Source organism: Lutra lutra, chromosome 6 (assembly GCF_902655055.1).
Source record: "Lutra lutra chromosome 6, mLutLut1.2, whole genome shotgun sequence".
NCBI classification, from domain to species: domain Eukaryota; kingdom Metazoa; phylum Chordata; class Mammalia; order Carnivora; family Mustelidae; genus Lutra; species Lutra lutra.
The window spans coordinates 110,628,858-110,644,960 of NC_062283.1; the positions used below are offsets into that span (position 1 = coordinate 110,628,858).

General features: G+C 39.2%; 1 protein-coding gene across 1 annotated transcript in view; it reads left to right on the top strand.

The window, feature by feature from the left end:
• Positions 1 to 287: 287 nt before the first annotated feature.
• SLC35A1 (solute carrier family 35 member A1) overlaps positions 288 to 16,103 on the top strand; it is a 32,992-nt gene continuing 17,176 nt past the window's right edge. The window contains exons 1-2 of the mRNA XM_047733255.1: positions 288 to 458; positions 2,057 to 2,234. Coding sequence (XP_047589211.1) covers positions 443 to 458; positions 2,057 to 2,234 — 194 coding nt within the window. The 5' untranslated portion in view covers positions 288 to 442. The remainder of the gene's footprint in view (positions 459 to 2,056; positions 2,235 to 16,103) is intronic.

The window sequence follows — 16,103 nt, forward strand, 5'->3', positions numbered from 1 at the left end:
TTACGGGTTCTGAGGGTTTCTAAACAGCTTGGACAGGCGTAAATCACTAACAACCCAAGTCCTATTTGCTGCCAAATCTCCTTGGTGAGGACTACAATTCCCAGAAGGCAACGCTCTGCTCCCTTGACTTGGCTTCCTTAGCCGGCCGGGAGATGTAGTTTACAGAATGACGCCTTCGACTCGAGTTTTATGCACTTGTTAGCACAGACTAGGCCGTAAAGGCCTCTCCTCCATCCGGGTCTTCCCATTTTCGGGGGTAGCTCGGATTGCTGAGCCTAATCTTGGTGCCAGGCTGGGCAGGAATTCGGCTGACCGTCGGCCGACGAGGCGCTCTAGGCCGAATGATTTTCGTCTCTATGACCACAAGGAGGCGGTCTCGGGTGTCCCGAGGACTGCGCGGGAGGGGGTGTGCGTCAGTTCCGCGCGGGGCTGTCGCGGAACCATGGCTGCCCCAAGAGGTGAGGTTGGGGGCCGCCGGGACGGGGGAGCCCGCGGAGGGCGGTGGCGCGCGAGCGTCACCACCTGTCCGCGCCCGCGGGGCTCCGGGGCCAGGCGGAGGCTTCGGGCAGGAGGAGTTTATTTGGAGTCGCTCTGTGGTGTGAGCCGGCGCGGCCGCCTGCAAGGGCGGCGCGGGGCAGTCAGCCTCCTGCTGCGGCTGTCTTGCCCTAGCCGGACTCCGCTTTGGGCCGTTTGGCTGCCCGAGACCGCTCCTGCCCCGACGAGCTTGCAGTGGGTGGGAATCAAATTCAGACAGGCTCGGGCTGCGGCGGACCGGGAGAGGGGCCGGAGCGCAGGTCCGGGGCTGGACCCGCATCACCCCGCGACAGGCAGGACTGTGCTCTGTCCCGGCCGGGGTCGTCGCGGCTGCGGTCTCTTCTGCGCCTTCTGCCCTACGGATGCTCAGAGGCTTAAGGGCATGCTCCGGGCGTGGAGCCCAAGAAGCGGCTGGTCCCTATAACAGCCACAGAAAACATCACTGGGGCATTGAAACAGCGCTGAAACCTTAACAAGATGGAGAAAGCAGTCGTTAACAGAGTTCCTTCCCCGGAGAATGTTGTACGTGGTTAGAAGGAAAACATTGATATTTTGGGTGGAGGGCGAGATCCACCGCTTTCCCCCCAGGGATGGCACATTAATCATATCTGATGACTAATTGCCTTTTCATGAGATTGCTTCTGAATAACCCCGAAGCACTTTGTTTTGCTGAGTGGGGTATGTAAGTTAGGAACAGACCTGAATTTCTGGACCTCAGAGCTGTAGCTAGGACAGGTTGGGCGACACCCGGCTTCCTTCTCCACCCTCTCGCACAGAACATTTAGCTTCAGCTCTGAATAAATGTTAAACAAATACTTAAAGGGTATTTTTTTGCATGGGTGCCAAGTTATTTTCCTGGTTGGGGAACCCACGTTTATTATAAAGCCCTGCCCAGGGGCATTGTAGGCATTCGCCCATTTCAAGTAAGTCCAACCTTAAGAGTCTTTTTGTAGCAACACAGGAAATAAGAGGAAAAAATAGAACTGTTTTGATTAATAACATAGGATGGGGACAGCAAAATTAATGATGGACAAAACTTCAAAATAACACAATTCATCCGAAATAAATACTGTAAATTGCAGTAATTTACAGGTGTAGGTTTAATGTTACTAAGTATTTGTTGTGCGTTAGCCAAAAGTCTTATATGCCCACTACAAATGTATCGTGCTAACATTATATTATAAAGATATATTGAAGTATATCTTCTCTTTTAAATGAAAGAAATATATGTAATTTATTATATCCCAAACTAGTGTCAGTATGCTACATAATCTTGCAGTTGTGGCATTCTCAGGAACAAAATCTTTGCTTACCTTATTTAAAGTTAGCTGTGTTTTGTGTGTGCGTGTTTATGTTCATGTATTTGGAAAGTATTGTTTTGAAATAAATTTTTAAATGCCATGGGTTTTAAAAAGTATTTTGTGCTTGAAATTGGGAAGCATTTTGAGGTATAACATTAGATTAACTTCTATATACATAATGCTGTTTACTAAATAATATCTTTGTTGCACATATTTTCCAGAAAATGTCAGTTTATTATTCAAGTTATACTGCTTGGCAGTGATGACCCTGGTGGCCGCAGCTTATACCATAGCTTTAAGATACACAAGGACATCAGACAGAGAACTCTACTTTTCAACCACAGCTGTGTGTATCACAGAAGTTATAAAGTTACTGCTAAGTGTGGGCATTTTAGCTAAGTGAGTATAAATATTTTTTAGTATGTTAAATTGTTAATTTTCCACTTAGTTAAGGTATTCCTTTATTAGAAAATTCAAGCTACATTTAATTGTTCTAGAGCTGTGTTTCTCAACTTGGGCAGTTTTGCTCCACAGGAGATCTTTTTTGGTTGTGTCCACTTGGGAGATGCTACTGGCATCTGCTGGGTGGAGGCTGAGGATGCTGCCGAACTTTCTACAATGCACAGAACTTTCTACAATGAGCCCTCTGCAACAGAGAATCATCCTGCCCCACGTATTAGTAGTGCTGAGGTTGCAGAACTCTGCTTTAAACCAGGGGCTGACAAATTATGACCTTTGGGCCAAACCCTGTTTGAGCCACCCAGGCACCCCTTCTGCCTCTTTTTGTTGCAGCAGAAACTATGTGGCTCACAAAACCTAAACTATTTACCATCTGACCCTCACAGAAAAGAATGACTGACTTCTGTTTTAGAGGCATGTATGATAATAATAGTTAATGTTTCTTGCATGTTTTGCATTATAAGTGCTAGGCATGGTGCTAAGTGCTTTTCATATAAATCATGTAATTTAATCTGTATACATTTTTAAGGTAACTATACCCCTGTTTTACCTGTACAGCATCTGAGGTTCCTCAATATTAGTACTCACTCGTTATTATTATTGCTCACTTTTATTAGTATGTGGCAGCACTGGGCTTTGAATGCGTAACATCGTATGAGACTCATTTTAGCTAAAGATGCAGTTTAAGAGAGGTTTAGGAATAGGGGCTTTGGAATGACACAGACTTAATTTTAAAACCTAGATGCACTGGGATTATGAGTTTGCACACATCTCTTAACCTCTCTAAGCTTTAATTTCTTTATTTTTTAATTGCAGAAAATAATATAGGGTTGTGAGAACTAAGTAAAATTCTGTAGGATATAGCATTGGGGAAAGATTTATGAGATGTGGACCCTTCTGGATCATATGGCAGGTGAGAATTCATATAGGTTTCAAGATGTGAGTTCGTGAGAGCAGGGTACCAGTGAGGAATAGCGTGTGTGTGAGCTTTTAGACAGAAACAAATTTCATATAAGCACTTTTAAATTTCATTTAACAAATACTTATTGATTTCTGTGTTATGGTTTTATAAAAGGTGTTGAATATACGAGTCTGAATGAAAGAGATATGGTTTCTCCTTGCTTGGATCTTAGGCTTAGAAGAGAGAAAATAAGCCAGTAAATACACACACGATGACATAAATCATGTGAAAAAATACTCTAAAAGTGGTTTGTGGAGGGAGAAAGGAAGAGAAAGATAACTTGGGCCACATGGTGGCAAGCTTTAATATATTTTGAGTTTCGGGGCACCTGGGTGGCTCAGTCAGTTTAGTGTCTGCCTTCTGCTCAGGTCGTCATCTCAGGGCAGGGAGTCTGCTTCTCCCTCTCAGACTGTCCCTCTCCTCTGCTGGTGTGTATGCGTGCTCTCTGTGTCTCTAGGGCACACATGCACTCTCAATAAAATAAACCCTCAACTAAATAAAATCTTTAAAAAAATTAATTCTTTGGGCTCTGATACTGTGGCAGCTTAACTTGTTAGGTTGCAAGTAGGGTGAAATCTCAGACCTTTAACAGTTTCTTAACAAGATACCTTTTTGTGGCAATTAGGCTTTCTTCATTCTGGATAATGCCAGGTAAATGGGAGGTCTTATTGTACCTTTAAAAGGCAGCGTTCCAGAGGCAAAAATCTCTGTTTAAAACTCTACAACAACTTCTACATAACAATCTAAGAGTTTAATAAAATCCTAAGGCTTGGCTTTTTTTAAGACAAATATACAGATATTGGAAGCGTTCCAGAGACCGAGCACAAGCAGGGGGAGCAGCAGACAGTGGGAGAAGCAGGCTCCCCACTGAGCAGAGAGCCCGATGTGGGGCTTGATCCCAGGACCCTGGGATCATGACCTGAGCCGAAGGCAAGGGGCTTTAACCCACTGAGCTACCCAGGCACCCTGAAATTGCTGGATTTTAAAGTGAATATAATTTTTATGGAGAATATGTTAGTAAATTTTCATATGCTTATTCAAAACACGTTGGGAGAAACTAAATACCTGCTATTCATAACAAGAAAATATTTTATTTTTGGAATAAAGAATTTACTTAGAATAGTAAGAATGCCCATTTCTTAGAATGGTAAAAAAGTGAAAGAGGAGAATAATTTCAACGTAGGAAGTCACAGATTGATCTTTACAAAATGAAATGAAAGGACACTGCTGGTGCTTCTTTAGCAGTATGTGATGAGACCCTTGATAATGAAACTAAAGCCCAACTATCTGGGAAAGATACCCAGTGAAAATGTTGAAAGTTGGTTCTAGATCTTGAAGGGACAACTGGCTTATATTAATAAGCTGTTAATAACTGTTCCCAGTTGGAAACAGTTTGAGATATGGAAAAGACGAATAAAATACATGGCCAGGGGACGCCTGGGTGGCTCAGTTGGTTAAGCAGCTGCCTTGGGCTCAGGTCATGATCCCAGCGTCCTGGGATCGAGTCCCACATCGGGCTCCTTGCTTGGCGGGGAGCCTGCTCCTCCCTCTCCCTCTGCCTCTGCCTGCCATTTTGTCTGCCTGTGCTCGCTCTCTCTCCCTCTCTCTCTGACAAATAAATAAAATCTTTATTAAAAAAAAAATACATGGCCAGACTCTGGGCTGCTAAAAATGAATTGAACAGTTAAGAGTTGCAGCAAATGAAAGACCCATAACTTTATATTTGTCTTTTGTATTTAATCATGTGAGCAAAGAAGTAACAGATTTTCTAGATACTCTTCATTCTGTCATTTCTTTGTATGCTTATTAAAACTGGTAACTTAAAAAAGTGGTTCAGAGGCAAATAGGATGTTATATAGTTTGTCAAAAATACAGGTTGGATATTACTGCTTTATTTTCTGTGATGGAGAAACTTAAAATATCAGAAAATATTTGTGGTAAGAGATTAGATTTTGTTTTCAAATTAGAAGCAATACTTTATCACTTCAGAGAGGATAACAATTTCAGGACATTGTGGGAGAATGTGAAAGAATTATATTAGAATTAACTAAAAGTTTATATCTTAAAAACCTTCTCTTCAGAGAAGAAAAAGTAAGAAAAAATTAGATCCTAGTGATAAAGTAAAATTTCTCCCATATTGTGAAAATAAAGTTAATGTAAAAAGTAGACATGTTACCAAATTCTGATTTGAAAATTTTGGAGGGCAGGAAAAGGAAAAAAACCTGAACTACTATTTAAATGGAAAATAATAAAAAAAAATTATTAAGGGAAGTACAGCCTTCTTCCCTTCTTCCCAGTCTTTATCCCTATGATAAAGTGTAGTAATTTTATTGAGTTGACATAAATATTATTTCTGAACTTCAGTTTTATTCAGAGCTTTACCTCATAGACCAATCTTCAGCTGTTTGTTTATTTAGTATGGTCTCTACAGTAATGCTCTTTGCTCAGTAATAAGTTTAGTCATGGCTAATTGTTAAAGTACATATCATTTTATACTATGTAGAGATAAGGGACAGAGACTCAGGAAATTTCTCGAAATTCTTAGTGTCTTGCTCATAATTAAGGTTCACTTACATAAGAGAAACAGATCACTGCCATATCCTAACAATATGTTTCCCTTCAAACATTTTAAACATGGTCATGCTTATGTCTGTTTCAGTGTGTTATTAAAAGATGTAATGAGAGTCAGGTGCATTCATTTATTCATTCAGTCATTTATCAAGCCCTAGTTATGTGCTCAACACTGTTTCAGATGTAAGAAGTATAGTTGCAAACTACAAAGGCATCGTTCTGTCCCCATGGAGCTTATAGTCTAGTAAAAAACCAGATATTAAGCAAATAATAAATTTGTGGTGTTAAGGATAAATAGAGGATACTGTAAGTAAGTATAATAGAGGGTTTCCATTTGGGTTGGAAGGCTTTCTCTCTGAGAAAGTTACATTTAAACCTAGACCTGAAGATTGAGTAGGAGTTGTGTAGGAAAAGAGAATAGAGAAGGCAGAGAAAAGAGTGTATTTCAAGTCCCCAAGGCAGAAAAATTCTTGACTCTTAAGTAACAACAGCAGCAAATCAGTACGTCTGCAGTGTTGTGAGAAGGGAGTGGTGCTAAGATGAAGCAGGTGAGGTCTGCAAGGTGTCAAGAGTAAGTCCATGCATGGTCTGTGAAGAATTTTGGATTTAGATGCATTTGGAAATAATAGAATGGTTTAATTCAGGGACTAACCATGGCAATCCATTTTGCTTTAAGAGGCACATTGATCTCTGAGAGAATGGATTAGAAGAGTGCCAAGAGTTGGAAGTAAGGAAGCTTATTAGAGGCTAGACATAATGGCCTACTATGACAACCCAGAATGAAGAGAAGCTAATGGATCTGAGTTGTGTTCTGGAAGGAGAATCTGTAGGACTTGGTGGTGGGTTTGGATACACAGTCGATCTGTATTTTTCATAGTAGTTATGTTCTACGAAGTCACCATAGACACTGAAGTAGTGAATATTGATCTAGTGCTCCTAGGGGAAAACAGTGTTAGGTTCCTGGGAGCCTCACATCACAACATTTTCATCAACCAGTCAGTATATAACCTTGTTTTATGTGTGCTCCTGTTTAAAGATATCTTATTTAATATATGTTAATCTATTAGCTTTGAGCTCAGAGCCAATAGCACTGTAAGTCATGCCTAAAGAAATCTTATCTAACATGTATTTTCTCCTTAAGGCACATTACAGCTGTCTTGGATTTGGATAGTATGTTTGGGGGCCATTTTAAACAGCAGAATTACCACCAGAAAGCCCCAAAATGTGGAAAACGTGGCACTAAATAGACTACATTTGCTTACAGTATAAAAGCTGAAACAAGAAGGCAGAACATTGTCTTTTTTTTTTTTTTTTTTTTACCTCAGCTGGGAATGTGTGTATTAAGCAACTCACATTTTTGGCCTCTCTGTACATGTCTGCCTGTGATTGTAAGAGCGGTGAGAATATTGATTTTGGGGTTGCAAATACACTTTAGCAAATAGGCAGATTCGCATATACAGAACTCACGCATAATGAGGATCAAGTACAGTAGGTGAGGAAGGGAGGAGATAAGAATCCTATCCAGGTTTCTTCATACGAAAAAGCTGGGTAAATAGAGTTACTTTTTTCTGAGGCAGGAAGAAAAGCAGATTTTAGGGAAGGGGGGATATCAATAATTTAATTTTGGGTAGATACAATATAGAGTTTTTAGTGCCTCTGAGACATCCAAGTGGGCTATGGAGAATAGGAGGTTGCATGGATGAGTCTGGAACACAGAAGAGAGGTCTGGGCTGGAGAAATAAATATGGATGTCTTTATCACATTGAGTATTTAATCTTATGGGATTAGAAGAGATTGTAAAAAGAGAGTAATCTCATAAAAGTATTCTCATTTTCAATGCCCTTTAACTCCGTATACCTTAAGGATTCCTATTTCTTGGACCAAACAACCAGAAACCACAGAACCTACATAAAGAGGAACACAATACTGGGTGCAGTATGTTTAGATGAACGGAAGTCAGCTTATTTTAAAAATAACAAGAGTCTGGTTTGAGGCAGTGTCCTACAATTTTATGAGTTAAGTTAAGCAGACTAAGGTAAGCATAACTTCAACCAAGTGCCCAAATTAGGTAAATTAGAATATTTAGGTCCTAAGAATTTAAGCAGAGGCAGTTGCTCCAGAGATGGTTCCTGGTGAGCTTTGGAGATCTAAAGTCTAGTCACTCATCTCTTTGTCAGAACTTTGAGATTGATAAGGGACTAATTAATATAATCTCTGCCTAATAAATTTTACCTGACCAAATGGATCAGCAAGGTTCCAGACTCATGTTTTAAATGAATGGGCAGTTTCTCAGGATTTGAGGTAGTAGGGAGTTTGTATACCTAGGGAATCCTATTGGGATAGAAGAGTAAATGAAACAATATGGGATTGGGAGGGAGACAAACCATAAGTGACTCTTAATCTCACAAAACAAACTGAGGGCTGCTTGGGGGAGGGGGATCGGGAGAAGGGGTGTGGGATTATGGACATTGGGGAGGGCATGTGCTATGGTGAGTGCTGTGAAGTGTGTAAACCTGGCGATTCACAGACCTGTACCCCTGGGGATAAAAATATATTATATGTTTATAAAAAAAAAAAAAAAAGAAGTCATGTTGGCAATGCAGGTCACATGGCAGAGACCCCATTCTCTCTGGTTCTTTCTCTTCCTTTTCCCCTTTCCTGGGGTAGTAGTATTGAGGTTGCCTCCCCTGAAGCATGGGTATTATTTGGTAAAAACTTTTATAGTCTGGAGGGTATGGCTGACTTGCTGAAACAATGGAAGACAACAGCTTAATTTTAATTGCAAATCTTTTCTTTGCCCAATTTATATATAGTAAAAAATAAATTGTAAGTGGAATTCACTTGAAACTTTCTGTGTGATATGTTTAGGATATTTAACTTTTTAAAGGAAACAGATTTCTTTGGTGAGGAGTGCAATGTGTATTGGGGCAGCAACAACCATGGGTTAAATTTACATTTCTTCAGGGAAATAGTGAAAACACATCTTTCAGATTGTGGTAAGAGAACAGGAGGCAGAGAAATGCATACTTTGGTGTGGTCTCCAAGAAAACTGGGCATTAAATGTGGAAAATATGGCTATTATATATAATGTTGTAAGCTAAAACGCCTTAGAAAAACCAAGAATAGTGCTTCTTTTTGGCACTGTTGTGAAAAATGAGTTATTGAAAACACAATGAGCCGATATCTAACTTCTTTTCTTAGAAAGCAAGAAACTACATTTTAGAATACAATCAGTTAATCACTGTCAAAATGTGTTATGTAAAAGGCCAAACATCTTTTACGATTGCAGCAACTAAATTTGCTGCATTCAGACATTCAGGGTTGTTGCTGTTGAGAGCGGCAGGCTTCCAGAGCGATGGTGTTACGGAAACATTGTTTCCTGTCTCCCCTCGGAGGGAAACATGTAGGTAAATACAGCCGGTTTTCATTTTCAGCCTGGTACCTCTCTTTTAGTTGTAGGTATAATTTCACCTTCTGTGATGAGAAATCTTAGGCTGAGGAAAGATTTATTTGCCAAAGTTACCTAGAAAGTGAGTGGCAGTGATGGGATTAGAAGATGTTCCCTGATCTCTAATTTTCAAATTACCAGTCTTCCAGAACAGAGAAATAATTGAGTAGTTTTTGATTAGCTAGCACAAAGATAAGAAAGTGGTAGCATTGTTAGACATTTCAGTAATTTTCAATTTTATTTTGTGCTTTTTCTCTTGTTTTTTATTTCTGAATGCCAACATTTTGCCCATGCATATTTTATATTCTTTCTCTGTATATATTTGTGCATTTCCCCCCCAAACTATTTGAGAAGAAGTTTTAAATAAGATGCGCCTTTGTCCCTAAATTTTAGCGCATATTTCCTGAAAACAATGACATTCTGTTACCTAATCATAAGATACCCAAATTGGGATATCAGTATTTATACAATACTGTTATTTAATTAACAGACCTTAGGTAATTTTGCCAATTGCCCTAATGTCCTTTAGTAGTGGAAGAAGACATTTAGTTGTGATATCTCTAGCTTCCTTTAATTTGGGGCAGTTCTTCCATCTTTCTTTTTTTCATGTCTTTGACATTGATGAAGAGCATAGTCTGTATGTCCCTCAGTTTATGTTTATTGAAAGCTTTTATGATTAAATTTAGTTGTATTTCTTGTTTTTGTGGTTAGAAATATCACAGAAATGATGTGTCCTCAGTGCATTGTATCATCAGGCATGCAATCTATTTGCCCATCGCTGGTAATTTTATTTTGATTTGATGAAGGTGCCTTCTAGCTTTCTCCACATAAAGTTGTCAATTTTCTCTTTGTAATTAATGAATATCTTGTGGAGAGATACTTCATAGCTAAGTCAATACCATTTTTCCTATCAGTTTCGCTTAGATTATTACCCATTGATGTTGCCAAATGGTAATTTCTTAATTCCATCACTCCTTGTACTTTTATTAGTTGACCTTCTACTCTAAGAAGCTTTCCCTTTCTTTCTGTCTCTCTCACACACACAGAATGTATATTCATGGATTCATTTTATGGGTTGGAATACATTATCGTTATTTATTTTGATGCTAAAATTATCTCAGGGCAGTGGGATCTTCTTAAGCTTCTTCCTGTTTTCTTTTTTCTTTCTTTTTTTTTTTTTTTCATATTTTCATCAATCTTTGAGCAGTTTATTTAGCATAGGAAGATATTTAAGGCTTATCTTCTACTTTACCTGCCCCAGCCCTGAAATCATACATTTCTCAAAGAAGCCTTGTTCCTTTTTTTTATTTTTTTGGAGAGTGATATTTAGAATCACTGAATCACTAAATCACATAATCTAGACACTAGGTGTGCCCGTTGCTTCTGGGGTATCGTTGCTCCTTGGCCCCTTCAGTAGAGGCAGGAAATATACATATGTGTGTCCATGTACACCTATTTCTGTACTTTTGTATGTATATGCATATGTCTGGGGGTATAACATGAGTTATAGATTTTTTGATACCTATAATTCTGATCTAATACCATAGTTTATTTTAAACTTCCCTTTTCATATTTGTGTACTTCCTTAATGGTGACAAGTCTAGCTTCCATTATTCTTAAGATATTTATTTGCTCAATCTTCAGGTACATAAATAGATTCAGTTTCTAACATACAGCTGTAAAAAAAACTAAAGTTCAGTATTTGTATGTAGTTCTATTTTTTTAATTAATTTTATTTTTTATAAACATATAATATATTTTTATCCCCAGGGGTACAGGTCTGTGAATCACCAGGTTTACACACTTCACAGCACTCACCATAGCACATACCCTCCCCAGTGTCCATAATCCCACCCCCCTCCCAACCCCCCTCCCCCCATCAAACCTCAGTTTGTTTTGTGAGATTAGGAGTCACTTATGGTTTGTCTCTCTCCCAATTCCATCTTGTTTCATTTACTCTTCTCCTACCCCCTTAACCCCCCATGTTGCATCTCCTATCCCTCATATCAGGGAGATCATATGATAGTTGTCTTTCTCCGATTGACTTATTTCGCTAAGCATGATACCCTCTAGTTCCATCCACGTCGTCGCAAAGGCAAGATTTCATTTCTTTTGATGGCTGCATAGTATTCCATTGTGTATATATACCACATCTTCTTTATCCATTCGTCTGTTGATGGACATCTAGGTTCTTTCCATAGTTTGGCTATTGTAGACATTGCTGCTATAAACATTCGGGTGCACGTGCCCCTTCGGATCACTACGTTTGTATCTTTAGGGTAAATACCCAGCAGTGCAATTGCTGGGTCATAGGGTAGTTCTATTTTCAACATTTTGAGGAACCTCCATGCTGTTTTCCAGAGTGGTTGCACCAGCTTGCATTCCCACCAACAGTGGAGGAAGGTTCCCCTTTCTCCGCATCCTCGCCAGCATCTGTCATTTCCTGACTTGTTAATTTTAGCCATTCTGACTGGTGTGAGGTGATATCTCATTGTGGTTTTGATTTGTATTTCCCTGATGCCGAGTGATGTGGAGCACTTTTTCATGTGTCTGTTGGCCATCTGGATGTCTTCTTTGCAGAAATGTCTGTTCATGTCCTCTGCCCATTTCTTGATTGGATTATTTGTTCTTTGGGTGTTGAGTTTGCTAAGTTCTTTATAGATTTTGGACACTAGCCCTTTATCTGATATGTCATTTGCAAATATCTTCTCCCATTCTGTCAGTTGTCTTTTGGTTTTGTTAACTGTTTCCTTTGCTGTGCAAAAGCTTTTGATCTTGATAAAATCCCAATAGTTCATTTTTGCCCTTGCTTCCCTTGCTTTTGGCGATGTTCCTAGGAAGATGTTGCTGTGGCTGAGGTCGAAGAGGTTGTTGCCTGTGTTCTCCTCAAGGATTTTGATGGATTCCTTTCTCACATTCAGGTCCTTCATCCATTTTGAGTCTATTTTCGTATGTGGTGTAAGGAAATGATCCAGTTTCATTTTTCTGCATGTGGCTGTCCAATTTTCCCAACACCATTTATTGAAGAGGCTGTCTTTTTTCCATTGGACATTCTTTCCTGCTTTGTCGAAGATGAGTTGACCATAGAGTTGAGGGTCTATTTCTGGGCTCTCTATTATGTTCCATTGATCTATGTGTCTGTTTTTGTGCCAGTACCAATGCTGTCTTGATGATGACAGCTTTGTAATAGAGCTTGAAGTCTGGAATTGTGATGCCACCAACTTTGGCTTTCTTTTTCAATATTCCTTTGGCTATTCGAGGTCTTTTCTGGTTCCATATAAATTTTAGGATTATTTGTTCCATTTCTTTGAAAAAAATGGATGGTACTTTGATAGGAATTGCATTAAATGTGTAGATTGCTTTAGGTAGCATAGACATTTTCACAATATTTATTCTTCCAATCCAGGAGCATGGAACATTTTTCCATTTCTTTGTGTCTTCCTCAATTTCTTTCATGAGTACTTTATAGTTTTCTGTGTATAGATTCTTAGTCTCTTTGGTTAGGTTTATTCCTAGGTATCTTATAGTTTCGGGTGCAATTGTAAATGGGATGGACTCCTTAATTTCTCTTTCTTCTGTCTTGTTTGGTGTAGAGAAATGCAACTGATTTCTGTGCATTGATTTTATATCCTGACACTTTACTGAATTCCTGTACAAGTTCTAGCAGTTTTGGAGTGGAGTCTTTTGGGTTTTCCACATATAGTATCATATCATCTGCGAAGAGTGATAGTTTGACTTCTTCTTTGCCGATTTGGATGCCTTTAATTTCCTTTTGTTGTCTGATTGCTGAGGCTAGGACTTCTAGTACTATGTTGAATAGCAGTGGTGATAACGGACATCCCTGCCGTGTTCCTGACCTTAGCGGAAAAGCTTTCAGTTTTTCTCCATTGAGAATGATGTTTGCGGTGGGTTTTTCATAGATGGCTTTGATAATATTGAGGTATGTGCCGTCTGTCCCTACACTTTGAAGAGTTTTGATCAGGAAGGGATGCTGTACTTTGTCAAATGCTTTTTCAGCATCTATGGAGAGTATCATATGGTTCTTGTTCTTTCTTTTATTAATGTGTTGTATCACATTGATTGATTTGCAGATGTTGAACCAGCCTTGCAGCCCTGGAATAAATCCCACTTGGTCGTGGTGAATAATCCTTTTAATGTATTGTTGAATCCTATTGGCTAGTATTTTGGCGAGAATTTTTGCATCTGTGTTCATCAAGGATATTGGTCTGTAGTTCTCTTTCTTGATGGGATCCTTGTCTGGTTTTGGGATCAAGGTGATGCTGGCCTCATAAAATGAGTTTGGAAGTTTTCCTTCCATTTCTATTTTTTGGAACAGTTTCAGGAGAATAGGAATTAGTTCTTCTTTAAATGTTTGGTAGAATTCCCGCGGGAAGCCATCTGGCCCTGGGCTTTTGTTTGTTTGGAGATTTTTTTTTTTTTTTTTTTTTTCAGCATAACAGTATTCATTATTTTTGCACCACACCCAGTGCTCCATGCAATCCGTGCCCTCTACAATACCCACCACCTGGTGCCCCCAACCTCCCACCCCCCACCCCTTCAAAATTCTCAGATCGTTTTTCAGAGTCCATAGTCTCTCATGGTTCACCTCCCCTTCCAATTTCCCTCAAATAAGTGAAACCATATGATAATTGACTCTTTCTGCTTGACTTATTTCACTCAGCATAATCTCTTCCAGTCCCGTCCATGTTGCTACAAAACTTGGGTATTCATCCTTTCTTTCTTTTTCTTTTTTTTTTTTTTTTTTACAGCTTTATAAACATATATTTTTATCCCCAGGGGTACATGTCTGCGAATCGCCAGGTTTACACACTTCACAACACTCACCATAGCACATTGTTTGGAGATTTTTGATGACTGTTTCAATCTCCTTACTGCTTATGGGTCTGTTGAGGCTTTCTCTTTCTTCCTGGTTCAGTTGTGGTAGTTTATATGTCTCTAGGAATGCATCCATTTCTTCCAGATTGTCAAATTTGTTGGCGTAGAGTTGCTCATAGTATGTTCTTATAATTGTCTGTATTTCTTTGGTGTTCATTGTGATCTCTCCTCTTTCATTCATGATTTTATTTATTTGGGTCCTCTCTCTTTTCTTTTTGATAAGTCTGGCCAGGGGTTTATCAATCTTATTAATTCTTTCAAAGAACCAGCTCCTAGTTTCGTTGATTTGTTCTATTGTTTTTTTGGTTTCTATTTCATTGATTTCTGCTCTGATCTTTATGATTTCTCTTCTCCTGCTGGGTTTAGGGTTTCTTTCTTGTTCTTTCTCCAGCTCCTTTAGGTGTAGGGTTAGGTTGTGTACCTGAGACCTTTCTTGTTTCTTGAGAAAGGCTTGTACCGCTATATATTTTCCTCTCAGGACTGCCTTTGTTGTGTCCCACAGATTTTGAACCGTTGTGTTTTCATTATCATTTGTTCCCATGAATTTTTTCAATTCTTCTTTAATTTCCTGGTTGACCCATTCATTCTTTAGAAGGATGCTGTTTAGTCTCCATGTATTTGGGTTCTTTCCAAATTTCCTCTTGTGATTGAGTTCTAGCTTCAGAGCATTGTGGTCTGAAAATATGCAGGGAATGATTCCAATCTTTTGATAACGGTTGAGACCTGATTTAGGACCAAGAATGTGATCTGTTCTGGAGAATGTTCCATGTGCACTAGAGAAGAATGTGTATTCTGTTGCTTTGGGATGAAAAGTTCTGAATATATCTGTGATGTCCATCTGGTCCAGTGTGTCATTTAAGGCCTTGATTTCCTTGTTGATCTTTTGCTTGGATGATCTGTCCATTTCAGTGAGGGGAGTGTTAAAGTCCCCTACTATTATTGTATTATTGTCGATATGTTTCTTTGATTTTGTTATTAATTGGTTTATATAGTTGGCTGCTCCCACGTTAGGGGCATAGATATTTAAAATTGTTAGATCTTGTTGGACAGTTCCTTTGAGTATGATATAGTGTCCTTCCTCATCTCTTATTATAGTCTTTGGCTTAAAATCTAATTGATCTGATATAAGGATTGCCACTCCTGCTTTCTTCTGATGTCCATTAGCATGGTAAATTCTTTTCCACCCCCTCACTTTAAACCTGGAGGTGTCTTCGGGTTTAAGATGAGTTTCTTGTAGGCAACATATAGATGGGTTTTGTTTTTTTATCCATTCTGATACCCTGTGCCTTTGATTGGGGCATTTAGCCCATTCACATTCAGGGTAAGTATTGAGAGATATGAATTTAGTGCCATTGTATTGCCTGTAAGGTGACTGTTATTGTATATTGTCTCTGTTTCTTTCTGATCTACTTCTTTTAGGGTCTCTCTTTGCTTAGAGGACCCCTTTCAATATTTCCTGTAGAGCTGGTTTGGTATTTGCAAATTCTTTCAGTTTTTGTTTGTCCTGGAAGCTTTTAATCTCTCCTTCTATTTTCAACCATAGCCTAGCTGGATATAGTATTCTTGGCTGCATGTTTTTCTCATTTAGTACTCTGAATATATCATGCCAGCTCTTTCTGGCCTGCCAGGTCTCTGTGGATAAGTCTGCTGCCAATCTAATATTTTTACCATTGTACGTTACAGACTTCTTTTCCCTGGCTGCTTTCAGGATCTTCTCTTTGTCACTAAGACTTGTCAATTTTACTATTAGGTGACGGGGTGTGGACCTATTCTATTGATCTTGAGGGGGGTTCTCTGAACCTCCTGGATTTTGATGCTTGTTCCCTTTGCCATATTGGGGAAATTCTCTCCAATAATTCTCTCCAATATACCTTCTGCTCCCCTCTCTGTTTCCTCTTCTTCTGGAATCCCAATTATTCTAATGTTGTTTTGT